Source organism: Fukomys damarensis, unplaced genomic scaffold, assembly GCF_012274545.1.
Source record: "Fukomys damarensis isolate Sample0158 unplaced genomic scaffold, DMR_v1.0_HiC HiC_scaffold_9, whole genome shotgun sequence".
NCBI classification, from domain to species: domain Eukaryota; kingdom Metazoa; phylum Chordata; class Mammalia; order Rodentia; family Bathyergidae; genus Fukomys; species Fukomys damarensis.
This window is the reverse complement of record NW_022900921.1, coordinates 33,577,960-33,593,172: the sequence shown is the minus strand read 5'-3', so window position 1 is coordinate 33,593,172 and position 15,213 is coordinate 33,577,960. Positions and strand designations below refer to the sequence as shown.

The following is a 15,213-nucleotide window of genomic DNA, read 5'->3' as shown; positions in this document are numbered from 1 at the left end:
TTTTCCTCTTAAGCAGAGCAGATTATATGTGCTCATTTGTTGTCTCCATGATTCTGCCAGTGTGATAAAATAGGAGGAATAGATCAATGTTTGGTGCTTGGCCTTGACGCCAGCTGTGTTACCTTGACTCCAGGGTTTCCTCATCCACAGATCAGAAGTAATTGTCTGTCTTTAAAATGATAAGAAGCTGGGCATGGTGGCACACGCCTATAATCCCAGCACTTGGGGGAAGCTGAGGCAGGAGGGTCGCTGTGAGTTCAAGACCAGCCTGGGCTACACAGTGAGATCCAGGTCAGTCTCAACTACATAGTGAGACCCTGTCTCAAAAAACCAAAAAAAAAAAAAATTAAATAAATAAATAAATAAATAAATAAATAAAATGATAAGAAATATGGGGGAAGGTGGTTTGTAAAGTATAAAACATGAATAAAAATACCTGTTTTTAACATTCTGTATATTCATTAGTCTTATATCTTTTGTCTCTCCCGGGACTTTGTCCTGTCAGATATCTCCTCTCAACATCTTCACTCTCTCCTTCAATTGGAATATTTGTAGAGTGTGTATCACCAAGGGATAGAAGATGGTCTTGGATTTTCTTCTGAAACCATAGTATGATTATGATGGCATGATTCTTTAATGGGCCTGAGTTAAATGAGATTGGGTATGGAGGAGCTGTTGATAGATATTGCAGGCAAGGGCCCACACTGCCTATGTGCGTAGAAGCTGATGTATTATGGAACCAGATTTTCCAAAAAAGAAAAGAAAAAAGGAGGGAGAGTGCATTTTATTGCATGGTCAACTCTCAAGAAAGTAGGAAGATTAGGGGCTGTAAACTCAGATCTGTCTCCCTGTCATTTGTTATGGGGGATTTATCAGAGGAAGAAGCTGCATATTGATTAAATAGTGAAAAGAGCAAGTTTTAGGGACTTTTGAGCAGTCATAGAACATTATGTCTATTCATAGGTGACATATTTCATTTCTGGATAAATTGTGTTCTTCCCAGGTGATTTTGAACTTATAAAGTCAAAAGATCTTGACAGAAAACTGGCTTTTACTGTGCATGTCCAGTTTTGAAAAGCTTGAAATTACCCTTGAGTAGATTCCAGAGACTTGCTGTGAAACAATTTGAGCAATTTGTTACTCAAAAAATGTATGTCCCGGTACATCTGAGCCTAGCCTTGATTTCAGCAGAGATTATGTCATTGGTTATCCCCTTGGTCAAGAGGGATATAGCTGTAGTTGTACAGAGAAAAATCTGATGGCTCCAAAACTTTCTGAGAAGGCAAAATCTTGTGGTCTCCATTACAGTACTCTGGCTGAATTAATTTTTCTTACAAATGGGCTCTAGGTTAAGCAGCAGTTGGAAAAGAATAAATAAATAAGAGGAAGGAGAAAACCCAAACCAAAAATCAGTTCATTAAAAAATAACTTAGATTGGGTAATTAGGAGGAAAAGCATACACAAAAAATTACATTATTATCAAACTGTGACAGATATTCCAAATATAACCTTTCCAGTCTAGAGATGCAAACTAAAATACAAGGAAGCTAATAAATTGCATATTAATGACCACTACAACATACAGGGGCATATAGAATAGTAAGGGATGAATAAGACTCGATCATCTTGCAGTCTAGCAGAGAAGACTTGGTAAACAGATAAGCACAATAAAAGTGATATGTTGTACTTTTCCAACTATGTTGCTAATCCTAGAGCCAATTTATCGGAAAAACTAAATGGGTATATTGTCCGTCTAGGCCATGATCATCCAATGTGTTTTGCTTTATCCCAGTGATTTTCCTGTAGTAGAACAATTTTAGGGTAAAATGTTAATGTGTCTTGAAGAGTTGGATTTTCCTTTTTTGCTAGGGATAAAACTTTTTCCTTCAAGATTCATATGAAGGTTTAGATAAATTACTTTGATTCCATGATTTTTAAAAAATACCTCTACTTCTTAATCCAGAATAAGAATGTTAAGTCTTTGACCTCAATTTCATCTAAACATTTGGTTTCCTTGAAATTACTTCATTTTTTTTTTTGTTAAGTGCAAAATAATGTACTTATTTACATAATTATTGGGGGGGTGCTTCTTTATTTGTTTGGTACTGGGGATCGAACTTTGGGCCTTGCGCTTGCGAGGCAGACTGCAGAACCACTAAGCTAAATCCCCAGCCCTATTTTTGGTTTTCTTCTCTACCTCTAGCCATAAAGATTATTGACTGTTGTGGCTTGTGTCTGGATGTCCCCTCAAAGCCTTATGCAGTCTTTTTCAGGGGTGGCTGAATCTAGAGTGTGTGATGCTGGGATTAGAGTATATGATTACTAAGCTAACACATTGCTTAGCAATCCTGCCCCATTTGTGGTAGTCTGAATAGATAAAAAGGGCAGAAAGATGCTGTTAAACTCTTCTGTTGCTTTTGCTGCCTTCTGGCTGCCATGAACTGTTTGTTCCTCCTCTGCAATGCCTGTGTACCACACCACACTGCCTTGGAGCCAGCTAATTATGGATTAAAACCTCTAGGAACTGTAAGCCAAATAAACCTCCCCACTTTAACTTTGGGTGTTGGCTATTTTGTCTCAATAAGGTGAGACAAAAAACTAATACATTGACTACTTTAAAGTATACATTTCAGAGGTCATATGAGTTGATACATATAAATATTAAGAATGCTTAGAATTGAGCTGTAAAATTTAAGGGATTGATAAGTTAACTTGTAACTGTGATACTGGCAAAATATAAATGGAACATAACATTCAGAACTAAAAGCAAGAATACCTCCTCTACCTCGCTTGAGGAAGAACTGGAGTAGATTAAGAGAGAATCCCTCTGGTCCTTCCTGCTCTGGTGTTGTCTTAATGAGGTATTTTATGTGCACCAATTCTTCGTTTAACTAGTGTATCATTTTAGGTAACAAATTTAACTATTCCTGTGAAAATCGTTCTTTTGTATGTGTTTTAATATTCTCTTACTGTTGTGTGCCTTAATTTTTTTTTCAGGTACTCTTCAACTAAGGCATAATAAACAGAATTTGACCCTTCAGGATCTGGATTCCTTCAGGGTCGAATTGTGTTCATTATTATGAGAAGCAATTCTAACACCATCCTTTAAATGTACTCTTGAAGTATTTTGAAGTATTCAGTGATTGTTGATCTATTTGATCTGTTAAGAGCAAAATAATGTACTTTTTACATAGTTATTTCGGGAGGCTTTGGGGTTTTTTGTTTGTTTGGTACTGGGGATCGAATTCTTGTCTTTTAATTGTATTCTTAATCTTATATTTTTTTCCTGGCACTGGGGACTGAAACCAGGGCATTTGCACTAGGCTACATCTCCAGCCTTTTTTGTTTTTGTTTTTTTTGGTTGGGGGTATTGAGACAATTTTCTGTCTTAAGTTGCTAAGTTGCCCGTTTTAGGCTCACACTTGCAGTCCCCCACTTGGGCCTCCCAGGGTACAGAGATTACAAGTGTATGCCAACATGCCCAGCTCTTAATCTCTTCAGATGTACTACATTTTTTCTTTTTTCTGTTTTATATCTTCCTTTAACACCCTTCTAACAAACTGCTTTTAATCTAAGTATATAGAATAGTTCTTTTGGAATTTTGTATAAACCAGATTCTTTAGGGACAGTGGGCTTAACTGTTGGCAAATAATTTTACTTTAAAGCATAGGCTATAATATGAGGTTGTTTCTGACACTCAAAGCCCCAAACTTGCTTCTGGAATAATCACTTGCTAAACCTGGTGTAACACTAAGTAAAGAGTATTTCTAGTTTGAATTGTGCCAGATTGCTTTAAAGAATCCTAACAAGTACTTTAGAGGGTACTACTTAAATGCCTCTTCTTACTTTTTGGTAGTTGGTTTTAAAAATGGCTTGTTGTCAATTAGAGACGTTGTCTTTCATGGTGCAGTAATACCTGAAGCCATACTCAGTGTATCATGAAAGAAATTCAAACTAGTGAGTCACTGACAAGAAAATACAACTGATAGCTTCTTCATAGAAGTTATTCTAATAGGTTGTGATAAATTTGTTTTACTTTTCTATTTCAGTTCACTTGGGAATTCTAAAGATTAAATAATTCTCATTGCCTGGCACACATTAAGTATGATAGCTGCTTTGAATTTTTAGAGGGAATGTCGCTTTTCCATTCTCCAAGAATTCATACAACACTTGTAACACCAAAAGGGAAGTTAGAAAATGAAATATATTAGAAATAGTCCATTTAAATTGCTGAAATTAATAAAAATCCCTAGAGAGTCTTGGTTACATTCTTTTTGCTGAGACAAAAATACTCGACACCCACGAGTTAAAGGAAGAAATGTTTATTTTGGCTAACAGTTTATGGAGGCTGCTGTCTACAGTTAGCTGGCTCCATTGCAGAATGGCACACAGAGGAGAAGCAGTCCTCTGCAGGGCCTGCCTTCTTTCTGTCCTTTATATTCCATCTAGCCTACAAGCCTACTGATTGGCACCACCCACATGCAGGGTGTGGCTTCCCTTTTCAGTAAATTCATTCAGCCATACCCAGAACTATGTTATTCCAATTAGGGGACTAATCCCAGCATCACACACCTTAGATCCTTCTGAAAAGCCCCATCTATAAGTACATGAGGTTTTGGGGGGAAATCTAGATATAAGTCGTAACATTAGGTAAAGCTATAATAAATTGAAAATATATGTGTTTTTTAAATTGTTGTTATCCACAGAGAATGCCAGTGGAAAGTATTGTTTCTTTTCTTTTATGGAAAAAATCATTACTTATTTCCCGAGTGAAATAGTCATCCCTCAATGTATGTATTGTTATTGGTTCCAGGACCCCCACAAACTCAAATGCTCAACCTCACATATAAAATGGTGCTATATTTGCACATAATCTGTGTACATCCTCCCGTATACTTTTGTTGTTGTTGTTGTTACTGGGGATCAAACTCATGTTCTTGTGCTTGCGAGGCAGGCGAATCCCTGGCCCTCTCCCATACACTTTAAGTCATCTGTAGATTACAATACCTAACAATGTAAATGCTGTGTAGTTATCATGTTGTATTGTTTAGGGAATAATGTCAAGAAAACTATCTGTTCATGAACTTAATTTTTTCTGCAATTTTGGGAAAGATGGCCATGCTTAGGTCTGTGTGAGAAAGATGGCCATGGTTGTGTTTGTCACCCAATGCAGAGTTTGCAAACAAAAACAGAATTTTGCCAAATGCTTCCATTTGTGAGCCAGATTATTTGCAAACGGAAGTATTCAGGAACCACTGTACTCCACTTTTTTCTGAATATGTTTGATCCTCATTTGATTGCATCCATAGTTGCAGAACTCAGAAATGTAAGGGACCACCTGTGCTGTCTAAAATTGGCCACACATGACTTCTGGACAGGGACTACTAGTCCTAGAATTTATTTCCAAATTTCTATTAACTATATAATTTTAAACAAATTCTTTAAGCCTGTTCCAAGTCTTTCTTATAAGTAAAATGTTTCTTCTAGCTTTAAATTATTTTTATATCTGTCCTCATCAAATTAACATTGAAGATTTCAGTGGTTAGCACTAATTTTGAAATTGCTATTTAAATTTTATTTCACTGTTTTCTAGATTTCCACATCCCCCCCAACCATTTTGTACTGTTTTAATAGGCATCTAAGTTGAAATTTATAGCATTGTGTGGTTTTGATTAATAGGAGGATCTACCTTCTGTGGCATTGCATCATTATGTCTAATGGGTAAACTAGAAGAAGTGTTTTCAGAAAAAGAATTAAACAGGATAAAGAGGTGGTGTATAATGAGACAACAGAATGGTTATCATGGAAGACCTAATAAGCCAGTGGACACCTGTTACTCTTTTTGGGTGGGAGCAACTCTAAAGGTAAGAGAAATAATAAAGTGAGGAACCTGTACTCCATGTCAGTATAAACTCTGCTGAAGGTTTGGTCTTTGTAGTGTACGTTAAATATTCTTAAGAATAGTTACGAAGTTTTTTCTGTTGTGCTAATTAAAATTTCCTTGCAAAACTCAAATGATTGAGAATTTGAGTTTTATATTTACTTATTATATTTTATGTAAAACTTGTTACATGCCTACTCCTTTGTACATATAATGTCGTAAAAATCCTGTTACTAAAACTGACTAGTAGTCCATGTCTAGCAGGGCTCTTTCTGAAAGTGATTCCAGTAAGGATTGCATGAGAAGTTATTAATCTTTTTTTTGTTTGTTTTTTGTTGTTGTTGATTTGTTTGGTTTGGTTTGGTACCAGGGACCGAACTCGGGTCCTTGCTCTTGCGAGACAAAGAGTGGCATCACTGAGCTAAATCCCTGGCCCGAGAATTTATTAATCTTAAAAAAATAACCAATAGGTCATTTCTTGAAAAATTACTTAATTTTTTCTTTATGTCTAAATCTTCAGAAGCTTATTAACTGATAATGATCACAAATTTTCTTGTCTTTAATACTTTTTTTTTTTTTTTGGTGGTATTGGGGATCAAACTCAGGACCTCGCCTCACACAAGGCAGGCGCAGTGCCACTGAGCTAAATCCCTGGCCCTTTAATACTTTTTAATATACCAACTCCATAAAGTTATTGAGCCAGTAATCCCACAAGTTCGCTCTATTTTAAAAATGTTTTTTCACCTCTAAGAACTGTCATGTAGTTTATATATTCTAAAATATAAGAAGAATTTATAAGGGGATGAAGGGAGGGCAGGAGTATGGGAAAAAATGAGAACCAAGACCTGTCATGTAAAGGTACAAGATCCCAATGATGAATGCAACTACTGTATACCTAAAATGTACCAATAAACTCAATGAGGGGGAAAGAAAAAGAATTTATATTCCCTTTCTATGTAATCTCCTTATTTTCTCACATAAACAAGACTAATACATATAGTTGAAACAAATTCAAACAAGAGAATGACTTAAAAATGATAGCAGTAGCCCTCCTATTTCTCCTTACTCCTAGTGCCATTTCTCAGACATACTGATTTTTTCTTTAATCATAGAAAACTAACATTCAAAAGTACTGAGAAAGGTATAATGAATCCCATATATACATCAACCACTCTCAGTAGTTACAATCTCAAAGCCATCCCTCCATACTCGTACTTTGCTCTTATTCATTGTGTCATTTTAAGGCAAATCCTAAATACAATTTTTGTATTATCTGGAATTCTTCAGTGTAATCTCTAAATGAAAATGACTTTTTTAGAGAATGAACTTTTAAGCAGGCGTGGTAGCTCATGCACATCTGTAATGCTAGCACTCCATGAGACTGAGGCAGGAAGATTACAAATTTAAGCCCAATCTGGGCCACTTAGTTTATGTATGAAATATATATAACCTTAGTATCATCACATCCAAAAAATTAGTAATGATTTCTTATTATTAAATATCCAGTGATGATGAATTATAAGAAGGAAATATTATCCAGTTGTCTCTCCTTTTGATCAGGGGGCTCCAAAATTATCAACATTATTTTTTCATTATAAAGTTTCTGTCTGCTTTTTACTTTTCTATCAGTTTTTTACTTTTTCTTTTATTGTTGTGAAATATACATAACACATACAGTGATATTAATTACATTCATGGTGTTATATAACCACCTCCACTATTTATATGCTTTTCATTACCCCCAACATTAGCTCTGTACCAGGTAAATATTAACTTCCCACCTGCCCCACCACCACCCCACCTACTTCCTGGTAACTAACCTGTGTACTTCTCTTTGTTAGTTTGCCTATTCTAGGTACTTCATTTAAGTGGAATCATAAAGTATTTGCCCTTCTGTATCTGCTGTATTTTACTTAGCTTGTTTTCATGATCGATCCATGTTGTAATATGTATCAAAATATCGTTCTTTTTTTTTTGCACAAGGAGCAAATTTAGAACCTCGCACTTGCCAGGCAGGCACTGTGCTGCTGAGCTAAATCCCTGGCCCTTTGCTGTTTTTGTTTTGTTTTGTTTTGTTTTAAGTCATTCCTTTTAAGGCTAAATAATATTCTGCTGCATGTATATACCACATTTTTCTAATTCCTGTATTGATGATCACTTGGGTTGTTTCCACCTATTATTGGCTATTGTGAATAATGTTGCAGTGCACATGGTATGTAGTAGATGTTCATGTTCCTGCTTTTATTTTTCGAATTTACATACCCAGGAGTGGAATTGCTGGTCATATGAGAATTTCAACTTTTTGTTTTTGTTTTTGTTTTTTTGTTTTGTTTGAGACAGGGTCTCACTATGTAGTTGAGACTAACCTGGAACTCACTATGTAGCCCAGGCTGGTCTTGAACTCACAGTGATCCTCCTACCTCAGCCTCCCAAGTGCTGAGATTACAAGCTTCCTGTCAACAGTGTATAAGGATTCCAGTTTCTTTACATTTGTACCAGTGCTTGTTTTTTTCTGGTTTGTTTGTTTTTATGGAATAGCTATGCTAGTGGGTTTGAAGGGTATCTCATTGTGCTTGTGATTTGCTTTTCCCTAATAATTAGTTATGCTTGCACATGTTTTCATGTGCTCATTGTTCATTTGTATATCTTTTTGGGGAAAATGTCTTTTCTAGTCTTTTGCTCTCTTTTTAGTCAAGTTTTGTTGTCGTTTTTAATTCTTTATTTTATTCATTTATTGTGGATATAATCCTTTATTCTGGATTTTAATGCCTTATCAGTATAAGATTTTGCAATTTTTTTCTCTCATTCTTTGAATTGCCTTTTAACTGTTCATGCTGTCTTTTGATGCACAAAAGCTTTTAGTTTTGATGCAGCCCAGTTTAATCTATTTTTTCTTTTATTGTGCTTTTGGTATCATATTTATGAAATAATTGCCAAATTATTGTCATAAATATTTTTCCCTAAATGTTTCTTCTAACAGTTCTATAGTTTAATGTTTATTACTTCCATTAGACTTAATTTTTGTATTATATGATATAAGATAAGATCCATTTTATTCTTTATATCACTAAGGGGCTAAAAATGGTTACATTCTAACAATTCCTGCTAATTTACTCACTAGCATTCATTTAAAAAGAATTTTACTTAACCTTGAAGTATAGTTTTACAGAAAAGAGCAGTTAAAATGCTTCTTTCTGTTAATTTTAATATTCAGTACAGTGAGTTGGTTCTATAGCATCGCCTCAAGTTTTCCAGTGAAATGTTGGGTTTTAGAGGGGTTTCTTTTTAGTATCATTGTGATCTTACAGATCTTAACATTTTTATGTTTTAGTCCATTACCCTTTTCAGTGATCAGATTGTTCTGCCTTTAACTTGTATTTGGTCCTTGAGTTTTACTGATATGGCCTTAGTAATACTTGGCAACTCCTAAGGGCAACCACTTCTAAACATTTTTAAAATTTTCATTTTTGTGGACATTACTTTAACTGTAAATGATATAGCAATTTCTTGACTTCACAACTGTAGACATTATTTTAGACATCTTTGTCTATTTTTAGGTATCTTTGCTTCCCAAATATGAAAAAATAAAATTTATCTTCCCTTTTTTTCTAGAAAATTGTTAGTGATTATTTTATTATTAGTTCTCAACCTTGACTCTTTTACCTTTCAAAGCTGTTAGTGTACCTTTAATTTTGTAAAATGCCACATTAGGTAACATTCATATTTTGTTTGGTGATAATCAAGTCTTATTTTTTACCTCTAGGTTAATTCTAAAATTTGAAAACCAGTAGTAAACATCTACTGACAATATAAATATTAAATATTGTTCTTCTTTTTAAGAGTAGGAAAACTTGTTGGGGAGTGAGAATGGGGAGTTAGGAATAGCTCCTGAGAGACTAGAAGAGTTCCTAATGGGTTGCCAACCAGCCCACTTCTCTGAGAAGATTTTATAGAGCAAAGTCACCAAGCAGGTACCATGTGGGTCAAAACTGTAATGGACCAATAAGAGTACAAGTATAGCTGCTTGACTAATATTGATCTAATAGTAACAAGGATATGAATGATAATCTTGGTTGATAATCTGTAGTCTTAGTGGGTGGGAGAAGATTGCCCATCCCTATTGAGATAATGGTTTATTCATACAGGAAATCTTAAAAGGTGGGTACCTATAATCTCAAGCTTCCCTCCTTAGGGAAGTATGTAAATCTGACCATGATGACTTTAATCCTCAGATTTGCCTCTAGCCACAGATGTGTTCTCATCTTTTGCATTGAATTGCTCAAAGGCCTGTCTTTGTCTGACTGCCTATAATATTTCTATGTAATTTAGCTGCCTATACTATTCCCCACTCTGAAGGGATATCCCTAACTGTGGTTTAGGGGAAAGGGGACATAATTTCCATTGAGCTACTACGAGCTGAGAAAGGTGTGCATAGGGGAGACCACAGTCAGGGACCTTCTCCAAAGAGAGCTAATCTAATGGGCCTTGGCTAGAAGCCGTGTTGCATGTGAGCAGTTGTGAACTCCCTTCACAAGGTTGATCTAACAAGTACAGCACTGAGATTATTTTTTTTTCTTTTTATTGAGTTTATTGGTACAATCTAGGTATACAGTACAATTACATTCATTATTGGGATCCTGTACCTTTACATGATAGGTCTTGATTCTCATTTTTCCCCTTGTCCCTTCCCTCCCTTCACCCCCTAGCACTGAGATTATAATTGCTCCTTTTTATGTGATGACACATGTGCTGCTTGATAGAAAATGTTCCCAACGCTCAGGATTCCAAAGAGTCTCTCTCTTTATATTCTTATTAGTTATATCAAAATAAATGAGTATTTTTTATTTGTATCATAATTTCCTTAAAGCTTTAGCTTTTTTGAGAAATCTGTTTAACAATCACTAATACCTTCCTGTGGCTCTCTTATTCATTAATACACTTTATGCCACCTTATCTTCAAAACCTTCTTGAGATCTGTTTTTTTCTCTCAACTCTTATTTCCTTCAGTATTTTTATCTTAATAGGATCTTCAGAGAGAATATAAAATATATGCCGTAAATCATTAATTTTGCTTTTTTTATATTTTAATCATACGTGTCCCAAGTTTAGCTTTTAAAGAACTGTTCTTATGTAAGTTCCTTACATAAACTTATCCCTAGCTTCTGATTAATAAGTTTTCTTCTTTTTGAAATATTTTTAGTTTCAGTTACTATCAGTTTGTAACACAAAAATTAAAAGTTTATATGTGACACTCTTAAATGACTATATTGAACAGATTGAAGAAATTGTGTTTTGAATGTGATTCAAAGAGTTTATGTTTCTTCTGGGTCCAAAGAAAATAGAAGGTTCAGAAAAGGGCAGACTTGGCACTAAGATAAAAAAGACAATGTAGCTAATTTTAAGTGTTGGCCTCCCCAAAGATTTGCTCCTGAGAGACTTTAACTAGAGAAAAACCTGTCTAAATGATATGTATCTGCAGTGTCAAGCAAAGGTCAATGTAAATATTTTATGTCAACTTCTGTTATTTTGTTTCAGCTTCTGAAAATTTTCCAATACACTAACTTTGAGAAAAATAGAAATTACATATTATCAACTCAAGATCGCCTTGTAGGAGGCTTTGCCAAATGGCCAGACAGTCACCCAGGTAATTATTTTTTTTAATGAATCCAAAATAACATTTTTTTTTTATTTCTTGAAATCTTCAAGTATCTTTATAAGTTTGAGATAGATTTAGGATATTAACCATTATAAAAAAAAAGGTTGGTTACCAAGATGTATTGGCATAGTGTGCAGTTTTCCAAATTCTTAGCAATGTTTTATTTCATTTGTGATAGTATGGCAGATAGCCTGAATGGGATCTTTACAAAATAGAGAATTATTTGGCTCATTCAGAATTGTTAGGACGAAATTGTTATGTATGACTTGAGTTAAGTGGAATAAATTGCTCTCAATCCTAAAGGAAAGGAAACCAATTATTACTCATTTCAAATCCTTTGAGCCCCGACACCAAAAAAAAAAGGTATCAAATCCTGAATATAGGTATCCCTCTTTGCCCATATTCTTGTCTAAATTTCAGCAGATGTAGGTAACTTTTTTAGATGGGTATGTGATATCTGAACTTACACCATTCGCTATCTAAAACTCAAGAACCAAATACACTCAAACAATATGAATGGCACCCAGAGTCTAGCTCTTCTCCCACTTCTAGCATTATTCTCCAGCCTAGCCATTTAAGCAATTCAAGGTATTCATTTATAACTTTGCCATGAAAATCAGTATAAGAGTGAAAATAATTCAGAGCATTGGTAGTTTTGCTAGCAAGTAATCAAAGAATTGCTGTAAATATATAAACCAGATACAAGGAATGATTGTTTTCATAGAATTATAGTAGGATTGTGGTTTTTATTTGTCCAAAACATTACCTCTTCAGTTTATCTCCTGTCATAGCACTGCTATGGTTGGAATATGTAGTTAAATCAATCAAAATATAAGAGGCTCATGAAGTCTTTTTTTTGTACCAGGAATCAAACTTGGGTCCTTGCACTTGTGAGGCATGCAGCAGCACCACTGAGTTAAATCCCAAGAAATCATATTTTTATACTTAAATTGAGTGGGAATATTTCCTCACACACATATTTACCTGTATTTTTATATAAAATTTGCTTTTGTAGAAAAAAAAAGTAGAATGCTTTCAAAGTCCTAAGCCAAAGTATGTTTTCACAAAATAATTTCTAAAGCAAAATATTAAATTTTGATTTGAATAATACATAGCTATAAATATGCTTTAAAAGTACCTCAAGAAAACTGAAAGTTATTTCAGTTTTAATATTTTCTAAAATCAGGGTCTGCTATTATTTTAATAAATAATTGAGCAATCTCTTAGAAAGTATCTATTGAGCCGGGGATTTAGCTCAGTGGCATTGCGTTTGCCTTGCAAGCACAAGGTCCTGAGTTTGATCCCTGGACCACAAAAAAAAGAGAGAGAGAGAGAGAGAGAATCTCTTGTATAGACTTATAGTGCATCACGTATTTTTTAGCAGCATTTTTCAAAAGAAAATTGTTGAAGCTTTTTTTCTAAAGAGATCAGTGGCTAACTTTAAGTATTTGTGTAAATACTTGTATGGAATACTCAATTTTCACTAGGAAGCATAGAAGGTCTTAGTGTGATAAATTGAATTAATATGAAAAGAACTATTCTCTGAGCCTTTAAGAAAATAATTTTAATAATTTTCTTTAAAATTAACTCTTGGGCACCGGGCATGGTGGCGCACGCCTGTAATCCCAGCACTAGGGAGGCTGAGGCAGGAGGATCACTGTGAGTTTGAGATCAGCCTGGACTACATAGTGAGTTCCAGGTCAGTCTCAACTACATAGTGAGACCCTGTCTGAAAAACCAAAAATCAAACAAACAAACAAAATTAACTCTTGGTTTTAATAAATCAAATAGGTTTGACAGAAATCGCCTGTCGCCTGTAATCCCAGCACTAGGGAGGCTGAGGCAGGAGGATCACTGTGAGTTTGAGATCAGCCTGGACTACATAGTGAGTTCCAGGTCAGTCTCAACTACATAGTGAGACCCTGTCTGAAAAACCAAAAATCAAACAAACAAACAAAATTAACTCTTGGTTTTAATAAATCAAATAGGTTTGACAGAAAGATTTTAATATACGTTTATGGAAGAAACATTTGAACAGTGATATTTTATTAAAAAGTAAAATATATATTTCTAAAGTACTTTAATATATCATACTTTATGCTATTTTCTATTGCATTATTTCCTGAGAAAGCTTCCAGTTTCTCAAAAGAAAGTTTAATGATACTTTGTACCCTCTGTAATTTTAGAATAACTATATAGAGTGTTATAATAGTATAGAAGACATCAAATTTATTTTGGAATCTAAAAATCAGAGAAAAGTAATCCAGAAGAAGCCTAAATGTTAACTCTTTTGGCAAAGTCTGACTTGGTAAGATGTTTTGAACTTTTAATAGCTCTTGAAGTTATAAATGCTTGCTAGTTCAAAAATAGAAAAAAATTTTAACTGCTACAAAACTATTTTTTTTTCAGTGTTCCCATAACTGCAGAATTCTTATCTCTTCAGAAGTCTATATAAGGCTTTTAGGCACCCAATGATCACATGAATTTAGTGACCACTTTAGTAGGAGAGGGTTGCCTCCTCCTGAAATATGGGAAACTGTAGTAAGGCCAATGCAGAAAAATTGTTATAACCAAATAGAAAATGAGTTTATTTTTATTGTCAAGTCAAATATTTTTAGAATGGCTAACATCTTAAGTAGGAGAACTTTCAAAATAGCCCAGCATTTCAAGGTGGTTTATTTTTGCTTCTTTTATTTCACATAATAGTTCAGGAACTATTGTAAGTAAAGCTTGGGTGTAGGAGGATGGGATATTTTGCCACTTAAATTCAGAGGTAGGTTTGTTTTAACTTACAGGAAAAAAGAATTTATGATAAAAAGTCATTTGTTTCTATATTCTGTAGTAAGAAAAAAAGGAAAATCTACTCAAGTGAGAAAACTTTTATGTTACTGCTATTCTTCCTCTCTGTCCTTGAGTGCATGTTAACAGCATCATCTCTTCAGTTGGCAAATGTTTGTTAATAAGAATTTTGTCATAATTTTAATTTTGATCATCTTTTCAAGAAAATTAGTGTTTAAGATTTAGGAAAAATAAATATTTCCAAAAAAATGTGTGAAACATTTTTTTACATTTGTTTTTGTAGTAATTGGTAGTTAAAATATTTTACAGCATATATGATTAAGAATGCCGATTTCAAGCGGAAAAAATACCTCCTTTTTCAGATGCTTTGCATGCATACTTTGGGATCTGCGGCCTGTCACTAATGGAAGAAAGTGGGATTTGTAAAGTTCATCCAGCTCTGAATGTAAGCACGCGAACTTCTGAACGCCTTCGAGATCTCCATCAGAGTTGGGAAACTAAGGACTCTAAACAAAGCTCAGGGACTGTCCATGTCTCCAAATGACTGAATTTAGATGGGTGTGGGTGTGGGTGGTAGGGATTTGTAGCATAACTGTAGCTCAAGGTTAAAAGCCATGTATAATCAAGTGTGCTCTGTTTTTTTTAAGAGGTAAAGACTTACAATCAAAGCTTGTTCTGATATCGCTTGATGTGGTCTTGAGCCTTTGTAAGAGGTTTCAAGAAAATCTTTGTTAAACTGGGCATGGTGGCGCAGGCCTGTAATCCCAGCACTAGGGAGGCTGAGGCAGGAGGATCACTGTGAGCTCGAGACCAGCCTGGGCTACATAGTAAGTTCCAGGTCAGTCTCAACTACATAGAGAGACCCTGTCTCAAAAAA

The 15,213-nt window shown here is 34.6% G+C and overlaps 1 protein-coding gene across 4 annotated transcripts in view; it reads left to right on the top strand.

Annotated features, from left to right (window-relative positions):
* Window positions 1-15,213, top strand: part of Pggt1b (protein geranylgeranyltransferase type I subunit beta) — a 64,824-nt gene that overhangs the window by 41,285 nt on the left and 8,326 nt on the right. For 2 of the 4 annotated variants that reach the window (XM_010614131.3, XM_010614130.3), the window contains 3 exons: window positions 5,680-5,864; window positions 11,417-11,525; window positions 14,699-15,130. In XM_010614131.3, the coding sequence (XP_010612433.1) occupies window positions 5,680-5,864; window positions 11,417-11,525; window positions 14,699-14,880 (476 nt within the window). In that variant the 3' untranslated portion in view covers window positions 14,881-15,130. Of the gene's footprint in view, window positions 1-5,679; window positions 5,865-11,416; window positions 11,526-13,723; window positions 13,846-14,698; window positions 15,131-15,213 lie in introns of those variants that run through there. The other 2 variants (XR_778369.3, XM_010614129.3) reach the window with 2 other exon arrangements.